Consider the following 22,282-nt stretch of genomic DNA (forward strand, 5'->3'; position numbering starts at 1 on the left):
TAGGGGAATGTTATTTAGCAAGGATATCCATTTGGCCTTAGCTCTGTCAGTTTAATGTGCCACATGCAAATGGTAATCCAGACATGCTCAAACAAAGTGAGTGAAATGCACGTTTCAACATGAAAAGCATATAATGCAAATCTTACTTGGTTTATCGTATTTTTAACTCCTGGAGGACAAGAAAGAAGGTTATAATCAATTGGGTATGTAAAGGGCAAGGTGGGAGAAAATGGGGTGTGGCAGATTCTTCCTCAAGCAGATACATGAAGACTGGCCACAGGAGAGGTTCTTGGCTCAGAGGCAGACTCGGGGCCGGGGGAGAGGCTGACAGAGTGTGGCCTTGGGAGTGAGTCTGGCTTGGTTGCTGTCAGACATCCAGAATTCCTGGGTGGGAACATTGGCTGCATCAGCTTCAGGGGGCTGTGCTGCTGGAACCACAGCCTGTCTTTCCAGTGCCTAGAAGGATATGACATCAGGCTTTGAAACCTGTCAGTAAAGTACACTAAAACATCCAGAGCACAATATAGTCAATTATTATGAAACTAGAAAAGCTGTCTATATTGAACACATGCTACTTCTTACACAGAGAGACAGAAAATACATGGTGGAAGTAAACAGACTTCTTGCTAAAACTCCCTTTTTTATTTGTTTAATTTTCCACACATTTGAAGTAATCCATACTCAATCCCAGTCAACAATTTGTATTGTACTGCCATCTTGTGGGTAAACCAGCATTCAGCGCCTTAATTGTGGTTGGTGTGTAACATAACAACTCAAATGTAGCCAGCTGTTATGCCAAGATAACAAAAAATCGATGGACTTGACTGAATAAAAACCAGAATGGGATTTTATTGTTGTAGTGTAGCCCTTCATCGAAATAAAAACAGGTTAAAATTCTTCCGATGGGGCCAGTCCCTTGAAAACGAATTCTGCTATTTGTAAATAGGCAGTCAAGATACAGCGCAAGATAAATTGAACATTGCTGCCATCTTCTGATTTATTATTTTTTGGTCAGTATTCCATCCCTCAATGAAAATACTCCACATATTAGCATATTATCAATAGTGTAACAGATTTCTACTAAAAGGGTTCTACGTGAATATAATGAGTAGGCTATTTAAATTTGACTGCAACTGTTACTGTTCAATAGCCTAAATGAGTCTTGATTTTTGTGAAGCCGGTGCTGTTAAATTAATAATTGAAAATAGTCACTGGCATAAGGTCAGTAGGCTACTGACCAGAAGGCAACAGGCAGATTAATGATTAATTTAATTAAAGCTGTATATATATAAACACTTATTATTCAGCTGTCAGGTAGGCTATGATGTAGAAGCGAAGGGGACAACCTTATTTTACCTAACATGATATATGTGTATAAGTGGAATGCAACGTATGCAAAGAGTGAAGTATATATATATGTATATATTTAATATATACGTTTTTATTTTTAGTGAACCTGCAACAATAAAGGTTTCAGACCAATTTAATTCGTTATCCGGTTCATGATTTACCCTATACATTTATATTATGGTACAGCCCAGAATACCCGGGTTTCCGCGCGAAACGACGGGCCTAAACAGCATTTAGCGCCACCGCAGTCACTGCAGCAGTTGCCACACGCACTGTTGTAAACAGAGAATTGCTTTTAGAACACTGTTTTATCGAATTTTTAACTTCACATCCGTTTTGTATTTTACTCTGTCACTCGTACACTTGAAATGCCAGCTAAGACCTCCTTGTCTCTGCCAGAGGATGTCAGGAAAAGGTATGAAATTGTTTAGAAACAGTTGCAAATATATCCATCTTCCATTATAGCCAGTCAGCCAGCCAGTTGTTTAGCTAGCTAATGTTAGCAAGCATACATTGCACATCATTCACTGCATTCATTCAACCTTTGTCCTCGTAGACAAAGCGTGTGTTGTTGTGCTTGTTTAAAGTGTAGGCAGTGTGTTTTGTTTCGCCATGATGTTATTGCATTTCGGACTGCACTTGATCTGGTAGATGGCTGACCAGCTAAGAGGTCTGACATCCGATGCTCGAATCCATGGCTTCGCCAGCTAGCTGGTGTTAGCACTGAGCTTCCAAATGAGTTGGGTGCGTTGGCTGTCAATTGTAGCTATAGCAATGCTAGGCTAGCTGCATGGCTTTTTTCCACCGTGCATTGGAGAGATGCAGCGTGGGAGTAGCTTTGGCGCCAAATAATAGAAGCTGATTGTCAGATGCTTTCACCTTTCAAGAGGCCGTCAGTAATTAACGTTGATTTCGAATAACGATCATTATTATCATACTTGCAGAATAGCAATCCCCGTTTATTATTGCGTTAGCTAGCGAAATATCGTTGGCTAGATGGCTGGCTACGTAACTACTAGTAGTCAAAGGTAGTACACCTTGCGAAATGTGTATCTATGATGCATGAGGTTGAAATTGTCTGATGGTTGTCACATTCGTATGAGGCAGGTAAGCATTCAGTTAATGGGTGAGTTTGTTTTCACAGGCTGCAGGTGCTGGAAAAGGATGAGGATGGAATCTCGGATGAGGTATTATTGACATTGTCAAGACCCGTTTTGTTTTCTGTTAAGTGCGCCACTTGTTTTATGATTGTTACATCAAAGTCTAACACTTGAGTAACAGGTAACTGTTCTTCCTTACAGGAACTTGTCAAAGAGAAGCTCCGGTTGGTGCAGGAGTTCCTACATAAGGATGCTCAGGACCAGCTCAGTAGCCTACAAGCAAAGATGAAGAGTTCAGAGCTCTCAATGGTATGTTAATTTGATAGTTTTAATTGAATACCACTAATCTACAGGGCCACTGTTCCTCACCGCACAATGTCTTCCCATCAGGATGGCTACCTTGCTAAAGTGAAGGCCTTACTGGGAATAGAGCTGTGCTTGGAGAATGGGGCAAATGGTGACACTGTGGGTCATAATGGGAAAACAAATGGCTTTGCTGCAAACTGCACCCATAAGGACGAGGAGGAAGGAGAAGGAAACATGGCCATTCAGGAGGAAGCTGAGCCAATGAAATCACCCTCTGCCCCCAAAGGCAAGGGTGGACGGAAGAGCAAGGCTGACTCTGAGACCAAGAGTGAGTTGGAGTCGGTGGACACGTCACATCTACCAGGATTCATATGTCAAACCTGACACACACAATTGTGATATCCCTTCTAAAGTCAATGTCTGCATGTTCCCCTCCAGAATCTCCTGCCAGTGCTAGGGTCACAAGAAATTCTGGGAAGCAGCCCACCATCTTGTCAATGTTCTCCAAAGTGTATGTATGAATACAATTTGAACGTTTTTCTGGATATTTATGGGTGGGTGTATTTATTAATTGTATGGTTCGGAATCTACAGTCAATTTGACACGCTCTTACTTGCAGTCAAAAACGCAAGTCTGATGACGTGAATGGAGAGACCACAAATGGAGAAAAGGAACTGAAGCCAGAGGAGCAGGAATCGGAGGAGGAGGAGGTATGTATTAACCCTTGTGTTATCTTCGGGTCATTCTGACCCATCAGTCATTGTTACCCACCGTCGTATTGCGACAAATTTACCTCATACAAAAACAAAGTGAAGCATTTTCTTTTAACTGTCGGGCTGTCTCAGACCCCCCACATTGCAATGGTTAAAAGACAATTATTTTTATTTGTTTTTGTATTGGGTAAAATTGGGTAAACACAACGATGGTTCGTTATGAACCTTTGGGTCATGTGACCCGAAGGCAGCACGAGGGTTAAGGTGATATCAGACACTTGCGTTTCTGTGAAATCTACTCTCAACTCGCTTTGTTTTATAATGTGTATTTTTATTGTAGATGCGGGAAGAGAAACGTTTAAAAGTGGAGTCTGACGACAAGTAAGCTTTTGAACACCTTCACAATCCACTTGCCGTTTACCGTTTGCTTGTTACTAACAGTCTCCTTTTGTTACAGAGCACGTCCAGAGGAATCTAAGAATGAAACCAAGCCTGTACTTGCAGCCAAGGTAAGTCAAGTCTGTCACTTACCCGAAATGATGCATTTATTGTAATTAGTTAAGGGTGCAAAAATTCATTGAAGGGTTTTGAAGACACCAAGTGCCCTTTTTTGCAGGATATCATTCAATTGACATATTGATGAGTTCAATGTGATTGAACGGTTTTGTATGTCACTTAACTGTCTGAATTTCATCTATAGGTAGAGGGCAGAGATTGTCTGAGTCGTTGTGATTTATGTTATGTTGCCTTTTGTAGACTCCACCTCCCAAGTGTCCAGACTGCAGGCAGTATCTGGACGACTCTGACTTAAAGTTCTTTCAGGGAGATCCTGATAATGCGGTAAGCCTTGTGCGCAATGTGATGGAGGATGTGACATTGCATTACATGTCTTAAAAAAAAAAAAAAAGAATGTTGATCCAATCCAAGAACCCCGGGCCCTGTCGAAGCCTTACTTTCCGTTGTGCCTTCACAGCTGGACGAGCCAGAAATGTTAACAGACGAGCGCCTCTCTCTGTTCGACTCCAATGAGGATGGGTTTGAGAGCTACGAAGACCTTCCTCAGCACAAGATCACAAACTTCAGGTGTGGGGGGGGGGAGAAACGCACGCCATGACGGCTGCTACGTTCATCCGTGTTTTGGTTCTCCCCGCTTTGCAAACGAACGCTTTCAATTGCTTGCAGTGTGTACGACAAGCGTGGACACCTGTGTCCTTTCGATGCTGGGCTGATTGAGAAGAACGTGGAGTTGTACTTCAGCTGTTCAGTAAAGCCCATCTATGATGACAACCCTTGTATGGATGGCGGCGTTCCTGCCAAAAAGCTTGGTCCCATAAATGCATGGTGGATCACTGGCTTCGATGGTGGAGAGAAGGCTCTTATTGGCTTCACTACAGGTAATCTATTTGAAAGGATTGGTTTTTGCCCCATGCTCCCCCCCCCCCAACAGTGTAAACATGACTCATCATTTGTATTTCTGTATGTTTCTCTGCAGCCTTTGCTGACTACATCCTCATGCACTCCAGTGAGGAGTACGCGCCCATCTTCGCACTGATGCAGGAGAAAATCTACATGAGCAAGATCGTGGTGGAGTTCCTGCAGAAGAACCCGGACGTCAGCTACGAGGATCTCCTCAACAAGATCGAGGTGACCCCGGGGGTCCCGTCCCCACCGCGTTACCGGGGCACGCGCCGGCGTCTGTCTGACCAGCAGCTGTTTGTACTGACCTCCCTGTCTCTTCACTCCCCCCCCCCCCCCCCTCCCCCCCCTTCCCCAGACGACGGTTCCCCCTGCTGGGCTGAACTTCAACCGCTTCACGGAGGACACCCTGCTACGCCACGCCCAGTTTGTGGTGGAGCAGGTGGAGAGCTACGACGAGGCGGGAGACTCGGACGAGCAGCCAATCATCGTCACCCCCTGCATGAGGGACCTGATCAAGCTGGCTGGGGTCACCCTCGGAAAGAGGTACGGTACTGCTGTCGGACTGTGGGTTTGTTTCCCGTAGGTGGTCGTTGAGGGGTTGGAACACTTGACCCTACCCGACTGGAACGGTCTTCTCTTCTGGTGGGAAGAATCCAAACAGTGCCACTTCGGATCTTGGTCAGGGTGTGCCGTCGGTCACGTTGGTGCTAATAAGTCTTGCATTTGTCGTGACCATGAGCAGTGTACTTCCTAAGCAAGATTCCCCATTGGTCTGGCAGTACTCTCATTTATTTAACTGCCCTGGATCAAAATAGCCCCTCATCAGAGCTGCTGTTGTTCCCATGTTGAGCTGATTTTTACTGGGGAAGGTTGGTCTTCCTACTGCTCTATTCCCTCCTCTCCCTAATGTTTCTAACACTCCTCTGACATCCCCCTAATGCAGCATGCTGTTGTACTGGTAGGTAGTCCTTGTTCTGAATGCATCCTCAACTTCTGTGTGGTAAAATGGAAGCTTTTTTTTGTTTGTTTGTTGAGGTGGATTGGTTTTGTAACACTGTGAAACTTCATCCCCAAACTGTGACTGACTCGTGTTTGCCTGTAGTGTCAACCATGTCAACCGCATGGCTCCCATCACCATTGCTGCTGTGGTTGTCGAGGGCTGAAAGAGATCACCAAGTGTCCTCTCCCATCAGTTCCACTGCTGTGGCGACCCACGTCTGACCACCTGCTCGGTTCCCTTCAACAGGAGAGCTGCCCGCCGACAGGCCATTCGCCACCCCACCAAGATCGAGAAGGACAGCAAAGGGCCCACCAAAGCCACCACCACCAAGCTGGTGTACCTGATCTTCGACACGTTCTTCTCTGATCAGATTGACCAGAATGACATAGAGAGGGGCGGCATCAAACGTCAGCGCTGTGCCGTCTGTGAGGTGAGGGCGCTCGTGGAACATTTGTGTTCCTGAAAGCGGATTGGGTCGTGGAATACGGGTTCAGTCCTGCAGAGTTTTCAGCCGAGCCATTTGGAACGGTGACCTGAAATGACTGAAGCAATGAATCTCAACATGGCTGTTCTCATGTCCTCCTCTGTCAAGGTTTGTCAAGCTTCTGACTGTGGAAAGTGCTCTGCCTGCAAGGATATGATCAAATTTGGGGGTAGTGGCCGAAGCAAGCAGGCTTGTCAGAAGAGGAGGTAAGTGAATATTAGCTAGTGTTGCGTGTTCTTACCCAGTGAGCTACCGGGGAAGGTGGGAGCAATGTGGACTTGACTGTTAACGCACTCTTAAAGCTGAGAGCTATGCAAGTTTAGTGACATGGTCAGTTTAAATGGCTGACTTGGTCTGCTTTGTTGTCCCCCCCCTCCCACCCTTTTTTTTTGTGTTAAAAAAAAACTATTTTTAGATGCCCCAACCTTGCTGTGAAGGAGGCTGAAGATGATGAAGTTGTGGAGGAGGAGGATGTGTTGCCTCTGAAGGCCCCCTCCAAGAAAGTGTCTCAGGCCAAGAAGAAGAAGCAGGCCCAAAGCAAGCAGGCCTGGATTGGAGAGTCTGTCAAGGTGTGTTACCCACCCACACCCTGCCCTCAGGGTCATCATGGCCAATGCTCAGAATACCCTTAACCAGATTCTTGTGTCTAAAGTTTTTATTTTAGATGTTTGTATCTATATATATTTTTTCAATCTTTTCTACAAATCATGCTTTACAGACCGAGGGGAAGAAGCAGTACTACATGAAGGTGCGTGTCAATAATGAGGTTTTGGAAGTTGGAGACTGTGTCTCTGTCAGCTCTGAAGACCCATCCATTCCCCTCTACCTGGCCAGGTTTGTTCCATCACCAACGAGAGGGATCTCCTCAGTTCAGGCTCGTTAGTCTTGCTCGCGATTAACGGTGCCTCGTTTGTGTAGGATCACAGCGCTGTGGGAGGACAACAGTGGCAAGATGTTCCATGCCCACTGGTTCCTGCGTGGCACCGACACCGTGCTGGGGGAGTCCTCCGATCCCCTGGAGCTCTTCCTGGTGGACGAGTGTGAGGACATGCAGCTGAGCTTCGTCGAGGGCAAGGTCAACGTGATGTACAAGGCTCCTTCAGACAACTGGTTCATGGAGGTAAAGAACACTGGTTTTCTTATGAAGATTGGGGGGGGGGGGGGGGAATGATCTTCTGGCCATCACTTGGATGTTAATTCCTCTTCTCCTCAAGGGCGGGATGGACGACGACATAAAGGTGATTGAGGACGACGGGAAGAGTTTCTTCTACCAGCTGTGGTACGAGGGCGAGTGCGCCCGCTTCGAGAGCCCTCCTACCTTCGCTCCCTCTGAGGACTGCAAGTTCAGGTGGGGTTGGCGTTTCGTGTTCCTGTCTGCTTTCTGATGCGTGTTTGGGGGGGGGGGGGGGGGGGGGTCCTGCAGCGTTTCAGACGTTAATGTACATGGTGTCGCCTCTGGTCAGGTTCTGCGCTGGCTGCAGTAGAGCCCACGAGAAGGAGGAACAGGAGACCCCTCGCGTGTCCGAGCCCTTGAAGGACGAGGACCATGACTCCAAGACCCTTTATGGGCTGGTCTCCCTGAACGGAGAGCAGTTCAGGGTGGGAGACAGTGTCTACCTGCCCCCAGATGCATTTTGCTTTGGGTGAGTTGGGTGGAGGGGGGGGGGGACAGGGAGAATCACTGACCTGTACAGAGATACCGTTCCATCTTACTGTCTCTCTGGGCTGTTTTGTCATTTGGTCTCAATGCTCCTGTTGTGGATGGGTCCCTTCAGGGTGAAGGCAGCCAGTCCGGTGAAGCGCTCCCACAGGAAGGAGGACGTGGATGAGGATCTGTATCCAGAGTACTACAGGAAGTCCTCGGACTATATCAAGGGCTCCAACCTGGATGCCCCGGAGCCTTTCCGTATCGGCCGCATTAAGGAGATCTTCTGCCAGAAGCGCAGCAACGGAAAATCGGACTCGTCGGAGGTCAAACTGCGTCTGTACAAGTTTTACAGGTGAAACTCCAGCCGCATGTCATCACCTATAAATGACACAAGTTCTCACGTATAGTACTTGTACAAGGTATACTTGAAAGGATGAGTTTACTTCTGCCTGGGAACTCTAACGTGTTCCCACCTCTCCTCTAGACCTGAGAACACTCACAAAGGTGTAAAGGCAGGCTATCACACAGACATCAACCAGCTGTACTGGAGCGACGAGGAGGTGACCGTCAGCATGTCGGACGTGGTGTGTCGCTGCCGGGTGGAATATGGCGAGGACCTCTACGAGTCTGTCCAGGATTTCACCAACGGAGGGCCCGACCGGTTCTACTTCCTAGAGGTGAGACTCGAGAAGTGTGGCGCTCTTAGGTGAAGCCCGTGAAAACGTGTGGAGTGAAACAGATCGTCCGTTTTGGTAAGATTCGTATCCATTTTCAGGCGTACAGTGCAAAGACGAAGAGCTTTGAGGACCCGCCCAATCATGCACGCTCAGCTGTAAAGAAAGGAAAAGGCAAGGGCAAAGGTAAATCAAAACGATGAAGTGAAATCTAGTTCCGAGCCATTTTTTGTAGCCATTTCAGGACCAATGTCGTAACTTTTTATATCCGTACTTCCATTTAAGGGAAAGGCAAAGGGAAGTCGTCGGCTACCCAGGAAACCCAGGACCAGGAGCCTCAGGAGCCCACAGTCCCCAAGTTCCGCACCCTGGATGTGTTCTCTGGCTGTGGGGGGCTGTCTGAAGGCTTCCACCAGGCTGGTAAGTGCAACCTTACGACTCATGTCTTCACAATGGAATTCATTCTCCGCGGCCTTATAATAGTAACTCGGGTATCATAATAAAGGTTGGAATTGCACGGCACGTATAGTGAGTGCGATGTCTGGGCTCCTCAGGGATCTGCGAGACTCTGTGGGCCATCGAGATGTGGGACCCTGCCGCTCAGGCCTTCAGGCTGAACAACCCCGGAACCACCGTGTTCACGGAGGACTGCAACGTGCTGCTCAAACTGGTCATGTCCGGAGAGAAGACCAACTCCCTGGGTCAGAAGCTGCCTCAAAAGGGCGACGTGGAGATGCTGTGCGGAGGCCCTCCCTGCCAAGGCTTCAGCGGGATGAACCGCTTCAACTCCCGCACCTACTCCACGTTCAAGAACTCCCTGGTGGTCTCCTATCTCAGGTTGGTAGAGCAGGGGTGCACCTAGCATGGTCGTAAGCCCAATGTGGGCCTGTGTATAGTGTCAAAACGAACCCGCTTCAGTTCCGCCAAACATGTTCCTCCCTCTTGCAGTTATTGTGACTACTACAGACCCAAGTTCTTCCTGCTGGAGAACGTGAGGAACTTTGTCTCGTTCAAGCGCTCCATGGTTCTGAAGCTGACCCTCCGCTGCCTCGTGCGCATGGGCTACCAGTGTACCTTCGGTGTCCTTCAGGTGAGGCGTCATTGAACTTGGCTAGCTCCATGGTTCCATCTTTTTGTCCTCTTGAAGGTGTTTCCATCCCGTTCTGAGTCCCTGTAAATATACGTGCTGTGTGCTCTCTTCTCCACCCCCCCCAGGCTGGCCAATATGGTGTGGCCCAGACCAGACGCAGGGCCATCATCCTGGCTGCAGCTCCTGGGGAGAAGCTGCCTCGCTACCCAGAACCTCTGCACGTGTTCGCCCCCCGGGCGTGCTCGCTCAGCGTGGTGGTGGACGACAAGAGATACGTCAGCAACGTCACCCGGTAACCCCCCCGACACCACCTGGCCTGACCGCCCACTCGGGGCGGCCAGTCAGACGATGAGGAACGTTCATTACCCAGGCCTCATCTTCTCCACTGACGAGTCGCTGTCTCTCTCGCAGAGGTAACGGAGGCGTGTACCGCACCATCACCGTCAGAGACACCATGTCGGACCTCCCGGAGATCCGTAACGGGGCGGCGGCCCTGGAGATCTCCTACAATGGGGAGCCCCAGTCCTGGTTCCAGAGGCAGATCAGGGGAACCCAGTACCAGCCCATCCTCAGGGACCACGTGTGCAAGGTGAGCCGCCCTCCGGTGAACTGGAGGCTGGGAGAGGATGTCGTTTCCATGTATACGTCCAACTTCTCCCTCCCCCCCCCCCCCCCCCGTTTTTCAGGACATGAGCGCTCTGGTGGCAGCCCGCATGAGGCACATCCCCCTGGCCCCTGGCTCGGACTGGAGGGACCTGCCCAACATGGAGGTCAGGCTGAAAGACGGTACCAACACCAAGAAGCTCCGCTACACGCACCCAGACAAGAAGAACGGCCGGAGTGGCACTGGTGCCCTCAGGGGTGTTTGCACCTGTGCAGGAGGTGGGAGATTCATCCAAACGATTCAAACCCATCGTCCTTGGCCATAACCTTGTACTTCTTAACCCACCCCCCCTTCCCTGAATTGGGTGCCTTCATAGATAGTGTGATGGTTGTGTCCTCTCAGGTAAGCCATGTGACCCAGCTGACAGGCAGTTCAACACGCTGATCCCCTGGTGCCTGCCTCACACGGGCAACCGCCACAACCACTGGGCCGGCCTGTATGGGAGACTGGAGTGGGATGGCTTCTTCAGCACCACAGTCACCAACCCTGAACCCATGGGCAAGCAGGTACACTGCAGCCCCAAGTCTGCGTACTTTCCTTTTTAACACATTCAAATCATACCAGCTGTCTGCTGCTTAAGTCGGTAACCTTCTGTGCCCCAAAAGGGGCCATGCATTGGACTTGTAACACACATTGTAACACACGTTTGGTTACACTTGTAACCAAACGTATGTCGATGGCTGTTAAGCAAAAAAAACTCTTATCCTTCTGTCCAGGGTCGTGTCCTGCATCCAGAGCAGCACCGAGTGGTCAGTGTGAGGGAGTGTGCACGCTCTCAGGGATTCCCCGATACCTACCGCTTCTTTGGGAACGTCCTTGACAAACACAGACAGGTAAACTTTTCCTCCAAGAAATCCATTGTTTTTAAAGCCCAATTTATATTTAGGTCGCAGACACTATTGAAAAGGTCGCCGACAGAAATGACGTCTCGGTCGACACTTTTAACCGTCACTTAGAAGTGTCGCCTACCAGGAGAAATTTCTACTGAAATTAAAATGGTCAGTTTCTCCGATTGATCACCTAGGCTACAAAGCGTTAACAATGTAACCATAGCTATGAATGTAACGCGAACCTTGAGCACAGGCGACTGTTAGCCGAAGTATAAATGCAGCTGCCGGAGCGACACTTTTTCGTTGGCGACCATTTCAAAAGTGTCCACGACCTAAGTATAAATTAAGCTTTAGTCTTATAAAAAAAATATATATAAAAATATAACTAAACTCTCCCTCCCCAACATGTTTTGAGCTTCATCCTGTTCATGTCTTCCAGGTTGGAAATGCAGTGCCGCCCCCTCTCTCCAGAGCCATTGGGCTTGAGATCAAGAAATGTGTCCTGGAGAGGATCAAGGAGGAGAGCGTTTCAGGTGAGGCCCGACTCTTTCCAAAGGTGTGTGTGTGTGTGTGTGTGATGACCTGCTTTACAAAGTTTTTTTTTTTTTTTTTTTGGGTCCCTTTCCATAGAAACCGTGAAACAGGAAAACGACGTGAAGCAGGAGAAAATGGAGGTTTCGAACTAGCCACATCCTGAAGCCAAGTCTCGAACTTCAGTTTTTTGAGCCTTGTCACTGCTGTGGCCTATCTGGACATTCTGTGCAGTACTATTTCGTGTTAATGATTTCTTTTTAATGTGGTTTTAACCGTGTATTTGCAAATATCAACACTGAAAGTGGAATTAATTGTATGTAGTTTTTATATGTTGTAATATTTCAAATAAACTTATGAAATGACATTTCATTTGATTTTGGATTAGTTTTTTCAAGAACCATGTACTGTTTTTTCCATTCAAACTTCATCTGGAACGACTCAAAAGCTGCAAAGCAAATACCATGATTTGCTTCTCAGTACATTGTGTGAAATGAGTTGCTGAAAGCATGTGCAAAGCTCTGTTGCTCTGAAATGTGGTTAGACCGTTGAACAGTTTCTCACCCGTATTCAGCTCAGGTTTTGTTATAGGCGGGGCAAAACCTGACTCAGACTGCAGGTAGGTCTGTTCTGATATCTAATTGATTTAGCTAGTGTTGCTGTTGCTAAACTCAAATTCGAGGGGGTTGAGCTTCAGCTCCTTCAAGCGACACCCCCCTCAGAAGACTGCTGATTTTCTTACGATTTCAAAGCCTAATTTAACGTCTTTTTTTTTTTTTCATTTGAAGGGGTAGTTAACCCATTCTTTGGTGGTGTGATGAACTTAACTCATCTTCAATCCCCCTTTGCAGCATCTTTAAATGTTTCCAAACATGAAACTGACTTTACTGGGCCGTTTTAAAATTTCAGTGGCACACAGGACATCAGGGTTCACTTAATATTTAGTTGTCCACTGAGGTAAGCTAAAATACCCGTGGTCCCCATCTTGTAAAAAGAACGTAGAAATAAACCACCTTGCGATTTTATGCCTCCGCCAACATTCTATAGTCAACATTTAATCTAGATTGTCCTGGATCTGGATGCCAAAGCTATATGGTTTGTCTGGCCATTTTGGCTAGCTATTAGCCAACCAACACAGTTGACTTAATTTGCCAAGTAGAAAACATGCTCAGGTACATGACTACAGTTAAAACAGTTCAATTTTGCCACATATTGTCCACTGAACTTCCTCCAAAGACCTTGATCCAGGAAAAACTAGAGTGCATTAGTTCAAGAATTCAGTAGTGAGAGTGTCTACAAAAAAACATGCCAATAGTCAGACAATAAAGACAGTTTTTCCCCACTGCTTTATTTAAACGGCCACATTCTATTACATGAATCAAATCTGGAATCCAGCTGGAATATTTCAGACTTTTCATCTCAGTTGTTTGACGGCCTGCAAAATGAAAAGGGTCAAAGTCAGTCGAGCCAAATCAGTTGGAACACGAGATTTCACAGCTCTCACGAGTCGCGTGATACTCACTTGGCCCATTCCACATTGAGGATGAGATGGTCATATCCGAACCCGGACACCCCCGCGATGGCCCTGGCTGCATCCTCCCGACGGTGGAAACTGATGAAGGCAAAGCCCTGAGGAAGAAGACCGGAGAGAAACAGCCTTAGACGCGGCCTACAAAAAGGCATCCAAATCACATGATTGAACCTTGACTTACTTTAGATTGGCCGGTGTTTTTGTCCTTGGCCAGGTAGATCCTGGAGATGGAGCCGAAGGGTCTGAAGAGCTCCTGCAGATCGGTCTCTCGGGTGTCCTCGGACAGATTGGTCACTCGGATGGTGGCATTGTCATCCGCTGGGGATGGGAAGACACGGCCATTGAGCCACGAAAACAAAGTGTGTGACATACCATGATAATGTGTTCATTTAGCGGACGCTTTTTATCCAAAGCGACCATACAATGAGGGATCTGAACTTGTGACTTTTTGATCAAGATTTACAAGGTTTTTTATTTTTATTTACAAAATGATTGTTTGATTTAAAGTGAGATGGGCTAAGTACTGTATGCATCGAGGTGGGTTGAAACTCACACTCACCTCGGCGGTTGGGCTGCATGGACTCGCCCCTGCGCGTGCTGCCATCCCTCAGACTCGGGGGGACGTACTTCCCAGTCTTGCTCTGTGCTGGCGCGGCAGGCTCAGGCTCTGCTGATGGGAATTTAAAGAGGCGGGTGGGAAGTCTAATCTGGCATGTTCCACTTTCAAAATCATTCACAGTGAGATCAAATCTGGACGGCCCGAGGAGTTATTTACCATTGTCCATACCAGACGATTTCTCCTTGTCCCCTGTGGTCAGGCCTAGCTGTTCCGCCAGCTCCTTCTGCATGGGGCCCAGAGTGTCCTTGTAAGGACAGCGGGTGGTCCAATGGTCCCCTTTGCAGATTCGACAGGACACTATTTTCTGTCCTTTTATCTTGCTCATGGGGTCTTCATCCTGGTCCTGGGCATTCAGGTCCTGGGAGAGGTTACACATATGTTTATTATCCGTCTGTTACCTGGGCAGACTATTTAAGTCTACAAACTAAAATATCCAACATAGGTGTTTTGTGACTCAAGACTGTAGAGGACAGTAAAACAGCACCACTTCCTCACCTCTTTGCTGGAGATAAAGGTCATGAAAACATCATCGCTGACTGTGGTGGTTGCAACATTGGGACCAGGAGCATCAAACTCCGAGTTACCAAACTTCTTCCAGTTCTATTAGGAGACAACAAAATGTCAGAATGACATTGCATGGGAGCTATCTCAAACTATAATGGTTCAACATTTCAAACTAGGTAGCCTACTTGATGTGAATTGAACGTTCATCTCTGAGGAAAACAAACCTTTCTCCTGGCAACAGCTTTTGAGGCTTTCCTGGTCTCAATCTTGAAAGTTCGTATAATCTAAAAACAACAAAATAATAGGTTATATGTTTTTAGAGTGTAAGCAACGGTTATGGCATGCAGTCCAATGTGAGGGTATAAATTACTAAATCAAAGTACCTTGAACTTTTTTCCATCTTCGTCAATCTTGTATTCTGTGATAGTTTTAATATTTCCTTTGATAGTTTCTTTTGGAGATGGTAGGGTACCTGGTGAGGAGGATAATCCAAACATCAATTACACTGATTGCCAATGCGTTTCTGATACCATACATCAGAAACATACATATTACTTTAATATGTTACACATTATCAAGCAGAAATATTGACAGTTTCAAACTGTGGCCAAGGTTTTAGTGAACGTTGTATATCTGCAAGTACTACAGTAATACAACAACGTATAGCTAGCTACACTTTGCTACTGCTACAAGCTAGCTAAAAGCTAGGCTAACAGACTGGTAAACGCGCATGCAAGCTGAGTTAGCCGCGCTAAGCTAAATTCATTGACAGTGCCCAATGCAACGAACGGTCGTATCGGTTCAATGTTCCGTTAGCAAATTACATCACTCAAGTACACATTCACAAATGTATAAAATGTGTCCCGGCACAGTTAATTCACACAGGGTTAATTATACACGTGGATAACCGCCTTGTCTTGGCCTCTCTATTCGCTGGGACTGAGTAAGCTAGCTGACTAACTACAAAGTAGAGCTAGCTACGTGAGGCATCTTGGGCCACCAGCTCACACACAGGCTAGCTCACAAGTAAAATACCTTCATCTCCTTCCTCTTCAACCTGATCGGCCCAGCTGGGCTTGGAACTAGAGAGAACAGCAAGGAAACACTATTAGGGCAATTTAGGATATGCTGTCTCAACAAATTTGATACATATTGGAGGAAAGACTCACTCGTCGTATTCGATCGACGGCATCCTCGCGGTGCGCTCAGCGGCCAGAGAACATCGGAAAGGGGACGCGAGCAACAGAAAATGTCGTACCCGACGAAAGTTTGAGCGCCGCCCACAGGCACGGCTGTCCTTGAAACACGGTGCAGAGGACTGATGGTGTAATTTGGTCTTTTTATTTAAATTATAGATCATACATTATTGTGTCAGTTTATAGAATTAAAATATCGTAAAATACAGCAATGCAATCTAGAGCATGTTGAGTGGCTTTGTGTTCCAGCTACGGGTTGATTCTAAATCTAAAATACATTTATGCTAAGCTAAGGTTTCATACCATAAAGGTTTCTTTCAAACTTCTTTATACATTGTCATCTTGGTCTTTTCCACAGCAAGCGACTCTGAAGCTGTTAAACACAGCCATATAGAGAAGAGGATGAATGCACATGTTCAGAGTTGCCAAACCCTTGGATACTTGGTAGGCTTCATAGATCTTCCTATCAAATGTTTCCATTTTTATCAGATAAAAGTGGTAGCTTTGTAAGACATGATAGGGCAAAAATGAAACAGCATACAACACAATGCCTGCCAGCACCATAAGTGCCACCTTCCTTTTCTCCAGAGGGGTAATATTAGTATTCCGCCACACAACCCAAATAATTCCACTATAAGAAGCAAATGTGACCAGAAAGGGAACAAAACACCCAACCAGAGCAAGAAATAGCTTGTAGTTGAAGTGAGAGCTCTCGTCAGATTTCATTTCACAACGGGAGACACAGTAAGTCACATTTCCTTTCGGACATGTGGAAGCAAACGTCAACACGGGGGAGGAAAAGGCTGCCACAATGATCCAGGTGACGAGGCTGACAGCCTTGGCGTGAGCTGGGCGCACGTAGGTCCGGGTGAAGAACGGATGCACGATGGCCACGTAACGATTCACACCGATGCACATGATGAAGAAGATGCTCCCGTACAGGTTACAGGTAAACAGAAAGCGTTCAAGTTTGCACATTGCATTTCCAAAGGGCCAGTTCTTCTTCTGCGCGTAGTAGACTATCAGCAGAGGCAGGGTGAGGATATAGAGCAGGTCACTGATGGCGAGGTTACACGACAGCACCACACCAGTGTGCCAGTTCTTCCTCTCCTTGGTCACCAGGAGCCACAGTGCAAACAGATTACCCACCAAGGCCACACAAAATTCAATCCCATACATTGAAGGAAGTAACCGCATTTGGAACTGTTCACCCACAGAGTAGTTAGTCATGATACCCAGTTATAATCCCAAAATGTAAAAGTTTCTCTACTTCAGGTGCCCCAATTCAAGTTCTGTAAAGGAGAAAATATAAATGCTGGACCGTTATCTCCATTATCAACTCCATCTCCTCAGCCATGTGATAACTATAGTACATTCCTAACACAGTAAGTTCACTTAATTGTCCCTAAATCTGTCAGAATTTATACACTTTTTTTTAAAACTAAAATACAAGCTTCTCAATACTTACGCTATTAAGACGCTTGTTACTGAGCAGCTCACACAATGCTAGTGCAGATTTAGAATGCAGATACCCACCACTTCCGTTTTGAAAACAGTGAACAGAATTTCCTGCTTTGTTCTTGAAGTCACAAATTGAGGAAGCGTCACCACAGATGTTTTTATCTAATTTATGTACTTATGCAATGTATATGTCACAGGTAAAACTACCAAAGAAGTTCATGAATAAAAGTCAGATATTGCATACATCTTAACCCTTTATCAACAAAATCATTTTTACAAATATTTTACATGGTAGAAAACAGCATCACTGAATTGCCACTGAATTGTCACTGAAAAGTCCTCCTGCTGATGCAATAGTGTCCTTTCAAGAACTGGTTAACTTGCATAACCCAGTGACATCAGTTTATGACACCAGGTTCATGTCCATGAAGGCGCCCTGGTGGTACAGCAAGACAATGCACCCCATATCTGCTAGTACAGATTTCTATTTAGAGAATGTCAGCTTTTGCCCTTCCTCGGTTTGAAGCTTTGCTTTGCTCCTCCACCTGTACCCTTCTTCTTGAAGCCTGGACGAGGTTTGCCTTTTTGGCCATTAGATTTAAAAGTCTTGTCCCCTGTTTTCTTTCCACCAAATTTCTTCCCTCCAAATTTCTTCTCTCCGTCCTCATGTTTCTTTCCCCCAAATCTCTTACCCCCAGGTCTCATTTTGCCCTCAAAATGTTTGCCCCTGTCCCCAAATTTCTTCCCTGCCTGCCTCTCCCCAAATTTCTTCCCTCCCTTTCTCTCCCCATCGCCTCCCCTTCTGTCTCTCGGCGGTCCTCCTGGACCAGGTCTTCTCGCGGACTTGCTGTGCGAACGATGCTTGTTCTCAGCACCAGGAGACTGTGTCCTCTTCTTAAAGGGCCCTGGGAATTTGCTGGAATCTCTCCTTTTCTTGACAGCAGGGAACATGTCTGAAAAAAAGCGCAACATTTATAATTAGCTACAGTTCAATCGTATACTGATGCATCTGCAAAGGTGAACATAGGTCAACAACTGGGACAGAAATAAATGGATTATATTTACCTTCATCAGGCTCCTGCCCCACAGCCTGTCGGTAGTATTCAACCTCATCATCGGATTCGTAGGCTGCAGTCTGGCCCTCCTGCATCCCAGGATCCTCTACCTCACTGTCATGCTCCTCAGTCTCCTGGTGCTTCCTCTTAATACCTGCCAGGCTCTTTTTCCTGCCAAGACATGAACCAACATCAGAGATCTGTACCCTTCACACCTATGGGAGGAGGGCCAAGAACGTCTCCAGAAAAACTCACTTGTTCTCTTCCTGTCTCTCTTTCTTCTCAGCCACATTCTTCTCCTGCTTTTTCCTGCGCAGACTCTTCTCTTTCAGCTGGGCCTCCTTCCGGTTAAGGATCTCCTGAATTTCCTCTTCAGTCTTTGAGACTAAAAAAGACAAAATGTCAACAACAAATTGGGAAAGTGTACTATTCATACGCAGTCTGCCAGTGGATGGGTCAGTAAGCGTTTACTTTTGAGGTATAAATAAATCACAGGAGGATCATCTCTCTCTCATCATCATGTACATCCAGTAGACAAACAAAAGGGGGCGGAGACAGACGGGTGTACTTACTGACTGCATGGTAGAGGACGCTGCCCTCCCCCATGCCCTCTTCTATCTTCACCAGCTGCAGGGTCATACGGGGACCAATCTGGGAGGGACAAGACACCAATGCTTTACAGCTCAACATTCGTTGGAACTGTTGTATGTATACATCCCTTTTGCATAAAAGTGCCTTGCTATATGAATACAATGCAAGTGCCAAAACAAACGTGTGAGGATGCTCTTCCTAAACGTAATGGTCTTCTAAATCACCTCTGTCAATCGCACAGCGCTCTGCTCTGCCGCCATGTTTCCTCTTCCAGAGTAGACTTGGGGCAGTTCAGTGATGTTGTGGTCTCCATCCTGCTCTGCTTCACTCTCCGAAAGGTTCGCGCCTCTGAAAAAGGACACAAAGAATATGAAGGGGAAATCAGTAGCTCTTTAAGCAAAGTATTTGGTTAACAAATCGCACATCAGTCACCAGGAAAGCTGTTGAGATAGCGTCAAATGCAGCCAAATTAAAAGTTCCAGTTATATGGAAACATTTTCATTGCGCGTTGGTTTTAACTGTGAATCACTGCACTCTTGTAATACTTACTTAATCAGTAGCTCACTGATGTCTTCCAACTTGTTCATGTTGGGGAATCTCTCCTGCATCAGCTTCTTGACACCTTTGCTCATGCCCACAGGCACCACCTTCAGGCTGCTGCAGAGGGGAACACATGGAGCGCGAGCAGGGGTTAAGTGTGGACCAACACCAATCAGCCAGGGGGACATTTCAACGTGGGGCCCGTCAGTGCGTTTACTTTGAACATGCATCACTGAACAGTCAAGTCACAATATGTCATCATTTGAGCCCAAGCCATCCTGTTATGCAGAATGTTTAAACATGATTTTTTTTTTTATGAATACCAAATCGATATACTTACTAGTGACGAAATTCAATCTCCTGTGACTCAGGATCGTAGTTCAGCAGAACACACCTCTTAATGGCATTAAGGCTTACCTACAAGAAAAAACACCAAACACCAATATACGTTATCCACGCCAACGTTCATTTTAGATGAGTGAATAGACGTCAAAGTTTCTAGAAAGTCAGAAAGCGTTTACTTTTGATTGATCATCAGTAAATGTCAGAAGACTATACTTTCATCATTTTTGACAGATCCTAAACTATGAACTCTGGCATACATCTTAGTTTGTGTTCACTGGACATACCTTATGCACATTAATGGACGGGAACATGTTCTGAAACATGGTGGCCATGAGCTTGACATGCATGCCGTCTGTGCTGAAGTTGTTGAGGACCAACAGTGGATGATGGGTGAACTGTTGGTCATGCATCCTGTGCTTCTTCAGAGAAGACACCACATCTTTGATGAGGGAGAACTACAACAACAACAACAAAAAGATTCTTGAGTACAAATATATCGAGGGATAGGACACTTGAGTCACAAGGAGGTGACATTTACATTTAGTCATTTAGCAGACGCTCTTATCCAGAGCGACTTACAGTAAGTACAGGGACATTCCCCCGAGGCAAGTAGGGTGAAGTGCCTTGCCCAAGGACACAACGTCATTGGCACAGCGGGGAATCGAACCAGCGACCTTCTGATTACTAGCCCGATTCTCTAACCGCTCAGCCACCTGACTCCCAAGTGACAAGTGAGGCACACATTGCAACGCCGCCCTTTTGAGCGAATCCTTTCCCCGTATTACAGAGAAGAGTTGTCGCTCACCTTCTTCACGCGGAAGTGAAGCATGGGGCCCTTGGGCAGCCGAGCCAGCCTCTGGAAAAACAAGCCATCCCCTCATTTAGCAAAATAGACTTAGGGTTATTTATTCATGTACTCATAAGACCTTTCTGGGTCACTTGTGGATTCAAACTGACCCAAGGCTTAGTATAGTATCAAATGGATGCATCAGTAAAGAATTCTTAATCATGAAATCAGATATTCTCATAAAATCATCACTTGCATCCGTGACAGGAAAAACATAATTTCTGACATTTTGAATAATGACATCCCTTGTAAAACTGCATACATCCATATTTTCTTTGACACAGGTATGACAAATTTCAGCAGTCTTGTTGTGATCAAACAACTGGATTACTTCTTGGCACTCACCATATTAATACTGCTGGGCGTCTTGCTGAATATTGCGAAGTGTGTCACTCCCAAGGGTCCAGCTATTGACACAAAGTCCTTGAGAACATTTTTCTTCCTGACCTGGAAAGCAAGACTCCGTTAATAAACTGCGTAGCTATAAGCCATATACGCACAAAACACAGCGGACATGTGTGGCTTGCACACAAGCTACTGTTAAATGTTAAACAGTTAACATTAAAACAAACAGATTGTATATATATTCAGACGGACCTTGAGTGACTCTGCTGTAAAGGGCTCCATGACACGCCGCATGTCCATCACGAGTTGGCCGACATTCTTACCAACCTTCCCACGTTGAAACACGAAGGAGTGTGGGGCAGAAGCATATGTCTCTTCTGCCACATGATTCGCCTGTAATCGGGATTTCTTCTGGTGTTTGGTCTGAAATGATGTCAATTATTGCAAGGTTATCCATATCACTCAGTACATGATATTCCACGTCGTTACTTAGCCACACTAGCTTCAGAACAAACGTGACAAGTGGTGCAAGACGGTAGCTACAGTAGTTAAGTAGCTATAGAGGGATTTATGTTGTTTTGTAAGTCAGCATGCAATTAGCACTAGCTATATCATGGTCGTATACGTTTAATATGATATCACCAATGTTATAACTTTCTTGATAGCCAGCTACTCGGCTATCAAGTATTTCCAAACTTCATTTATGCTAGCTAGCAAGCTAGCTACTCACCTTTGATTTCCCCATGCTTGTGTCCAAATGTAACAAAAAAGCGGCAGTGCTATGGAGGGGCTGTAATAAATATGTATACCTAACAATGTAATAAGACTAAACGTGGAAAATTAACAGGCTATCGTGACTTAATCATTGCGTAATGCCCGCATTTCCAGGGAGCGTTCTCCATTTCAGGCACGGTCTCTTCAGTGTGTGATAGTAGAAGAACGTTTCATTAGCACGTGTGTGGATATGGCGCTTCTGATCTGTTGTGTTACACCCTGAGACGTCCGATCTAACATTTTTTAATGGTTCCTATTCAGCACTCAGAAGTTTGACCCAATGACTATGTGGAAAGAAACTGGTCACTGCTCTCATTCATACTCATACGGTACCTTCCCATAGCTCAGGGAAATAGCTGCTGATAGTGGGACCATCAACCGGTTTTTGGTTATTTGTTTACCCCAGCCTCCAGCTCCATTTTCTTGAAAGTGGATTATTGGTTATCACATACAATCAGACCTGATACTAATATATTACCTGATACTAATATATTACCATGCTGAATGAGTTAACAGACTGTCCTCTGAAAAACTGCTTAATGTGTCACACTATCAGCTAGAATAGCAAAAGGAAGACAAAGGGAGAGGAGGGCCATAGAGAGGCAGCTGGGGCCATAGGCACTTCAGAGGGGTTGTCTTTAGGGTAGGGCCATAGGCACTTGGAA

The 22,282-nt window shown here is 46.1% G+C and overlaps 4 protein-coding genes across 7 annotated transcripts; 1 reads left to right on the top strand and 3 right to left on the bottom strand.

Annotated features, from left to right (window-relative positions):
• The first annotated feature begins 1,640 nt into the window (after positions 1 to 1,640).
• Positions 1,641 to 12,181, top strand: dnmt1 (DNA (cytosine-5-)-methyltransferase 1). Its single transcript, XM_067232670.1, has 33 exons — positions 1,641 to 1,765; positions 2,495 to 2,537; positions 2,652 to 2,759; positions 2,841 to 3,084; positions 3,195 to 3,267; positions 3,376 to 3,466; positions 3,810 to 3,850; positions 3,927 to 3,978; positions 4,226 to 4,309; positions 4,443 to 4,552; positions 4,652 to 4,863; positions 4,962 to 5,113; positions 5,244 to 5,431; positions 6,135 to 6,318; positions 6,481 to 6,578; positions 6,788 to 6,941; positions 7,091 to 7,206; positions 7,291 to 7,492; positions 7,587 to 7,720; positions 7,836 to 8,015; positions 8,148 to 8,372; positions 8,505 to 8,697; positions 8,796 to 8,880; positions 8,980 to 9,114; positions 9,249 to 9,531; positions 9,643 to 9,784; positions 9,910 to 10,076; positions 10,196 to 10,373; positions 10,471 to 10,666; positions 10,791 to 10,954; positions 11,165 to 11,281; positions 11,718 to 11,811; positions 11,909 to 12,181. Exons 1-33 carry the CDS (start codon positions 1,719 to 1,721, stop codon positions 11,962 to 11,964), a joined length of 4,548 nt encoding a protein of 1,515 aa, XP_067088771.1. The 5' UTR covers positions 1,641 to 1,718; the 3' UTR covers positions 11,965 to 12,181.
• A 955-nt stretch (positions 12,182 to 13,136) lies between these two features.
• On the bottom strand, positions 13,137 to 15,701 carry eif3g (eukaryotic translation initiation factor 3, subunit G). 4 transcript variants are annotated; one of them, XM_067232515.1, is made up of 10 exons: positions 15,633 to 15,701; positions 15,499 to 15,545; positions 14,847 to 14,935; positions 14,688 to 14,747; positions 14,455 to 14,559; positions 14,116 to 14,317; positions 13,900 to 14,007; positions 13,522 to 13,658; positions 13,332 to 13,438; positions 13,137 to 13,244 (listed from the first exon to the last, which is right to left on the bottom strand). In XM_067232515.1, exons 1-10 carry the CDS (start codon positions 15,653 to 15,655, stop codon positions 13,229 to 13,231), a joined length of 894 nt encoding a protein of 297 aa, XP_067088616.1. In that variant the 5' UTR covers positions 15,656 to 15,701; the 3' UTR covers positions 13,137 to 13,228. The 4 variants fall into 4 exon arrangements, with proteins under 4 accessions (XP_067088616.1, XP_067088614.1, XP_067088615.1 ...); XM_067232513.1 differs by having other exon boundaries at positions 13,894 to 14,007; XM_067232514.1 differs by having other exon boundaries at positions 13,900 to 14,010.
• Positions 15,702 to 15,787: 86 nt separating this feature from the next.
• Positions 15,788 to 17,255, bottom strand: p2ry11 (purinergic receptor P2Y11). The gene is made up of 2 exons (XM_067232516.1): positions 17,128 to 17,255; positions 15,788 to 16,951 (listed from the first exon to the last, which is right to left on the bottom strand). The coding sequence occupies exon 2, from the start codon at positions 16,887 to 16,889 to the stop codon at positions 15,987 to 15,989; it is 903 nt and encodes a 300-aa protein (XP_067088617.1). The 5' UTR covers positions 16,890 to 16,951; positions 17,128 to 17,255; the 3' UTR covers positions 15,788 to 15,986.
• Positions 17,256 to 17,356: 101 nt separating this feature from the next.
• ppan (peter pan homolog) lies at positions 17,357 to 21,761 on the bottom strand. Its single transcript, XM_067232510.1, has 12 exons — positions 21,574 to 21,761; positions 21,096 to 21,266; positions 20,844 to 20,945; positions 20,457 to 20,507; positions 19,936 to 20,106; positions 19,647 to 19,723; positions 19,316 to 19,423; positions 18,991 to 19,114; positions 18,748 to 18,826; positions 18,431 to 18,560; positions 18,186 to 18,346; positions 17,357 to 18,073 (listed from the first exon to the last, which is right to left on the bottom strand). Exons 1-12 carry the CDS (start codon positions 21,586 to 21,588, stop codon positions 17,619 to 17,621), a joined length of 1,644 nt encoding a protein of 547 aa, XP_067088611.1. The 5' UTR covers positions 21,589 to 21,761; the 3' UTR covers positions 17,357 to 17,618.
• Positions 21,762 to 22,282: the final 521 nt, after the last annotated feature.

The sequence above is a fragment of the Osmerus mordax genome, chromosome 3 (genome assembly GCF_038355195.1).
Source record: "Osmerus mordax isolate fOsmMor3 chromosome 3, fOsmMor3.pri, whole genome shotgun sequence".
Taxonomy (NCBI): Eukaryota; Metazoa; Chordata; class Actinopteri; order Osmeriformes; family Osmeridae; genus Osmerus; species Osmerus mordax.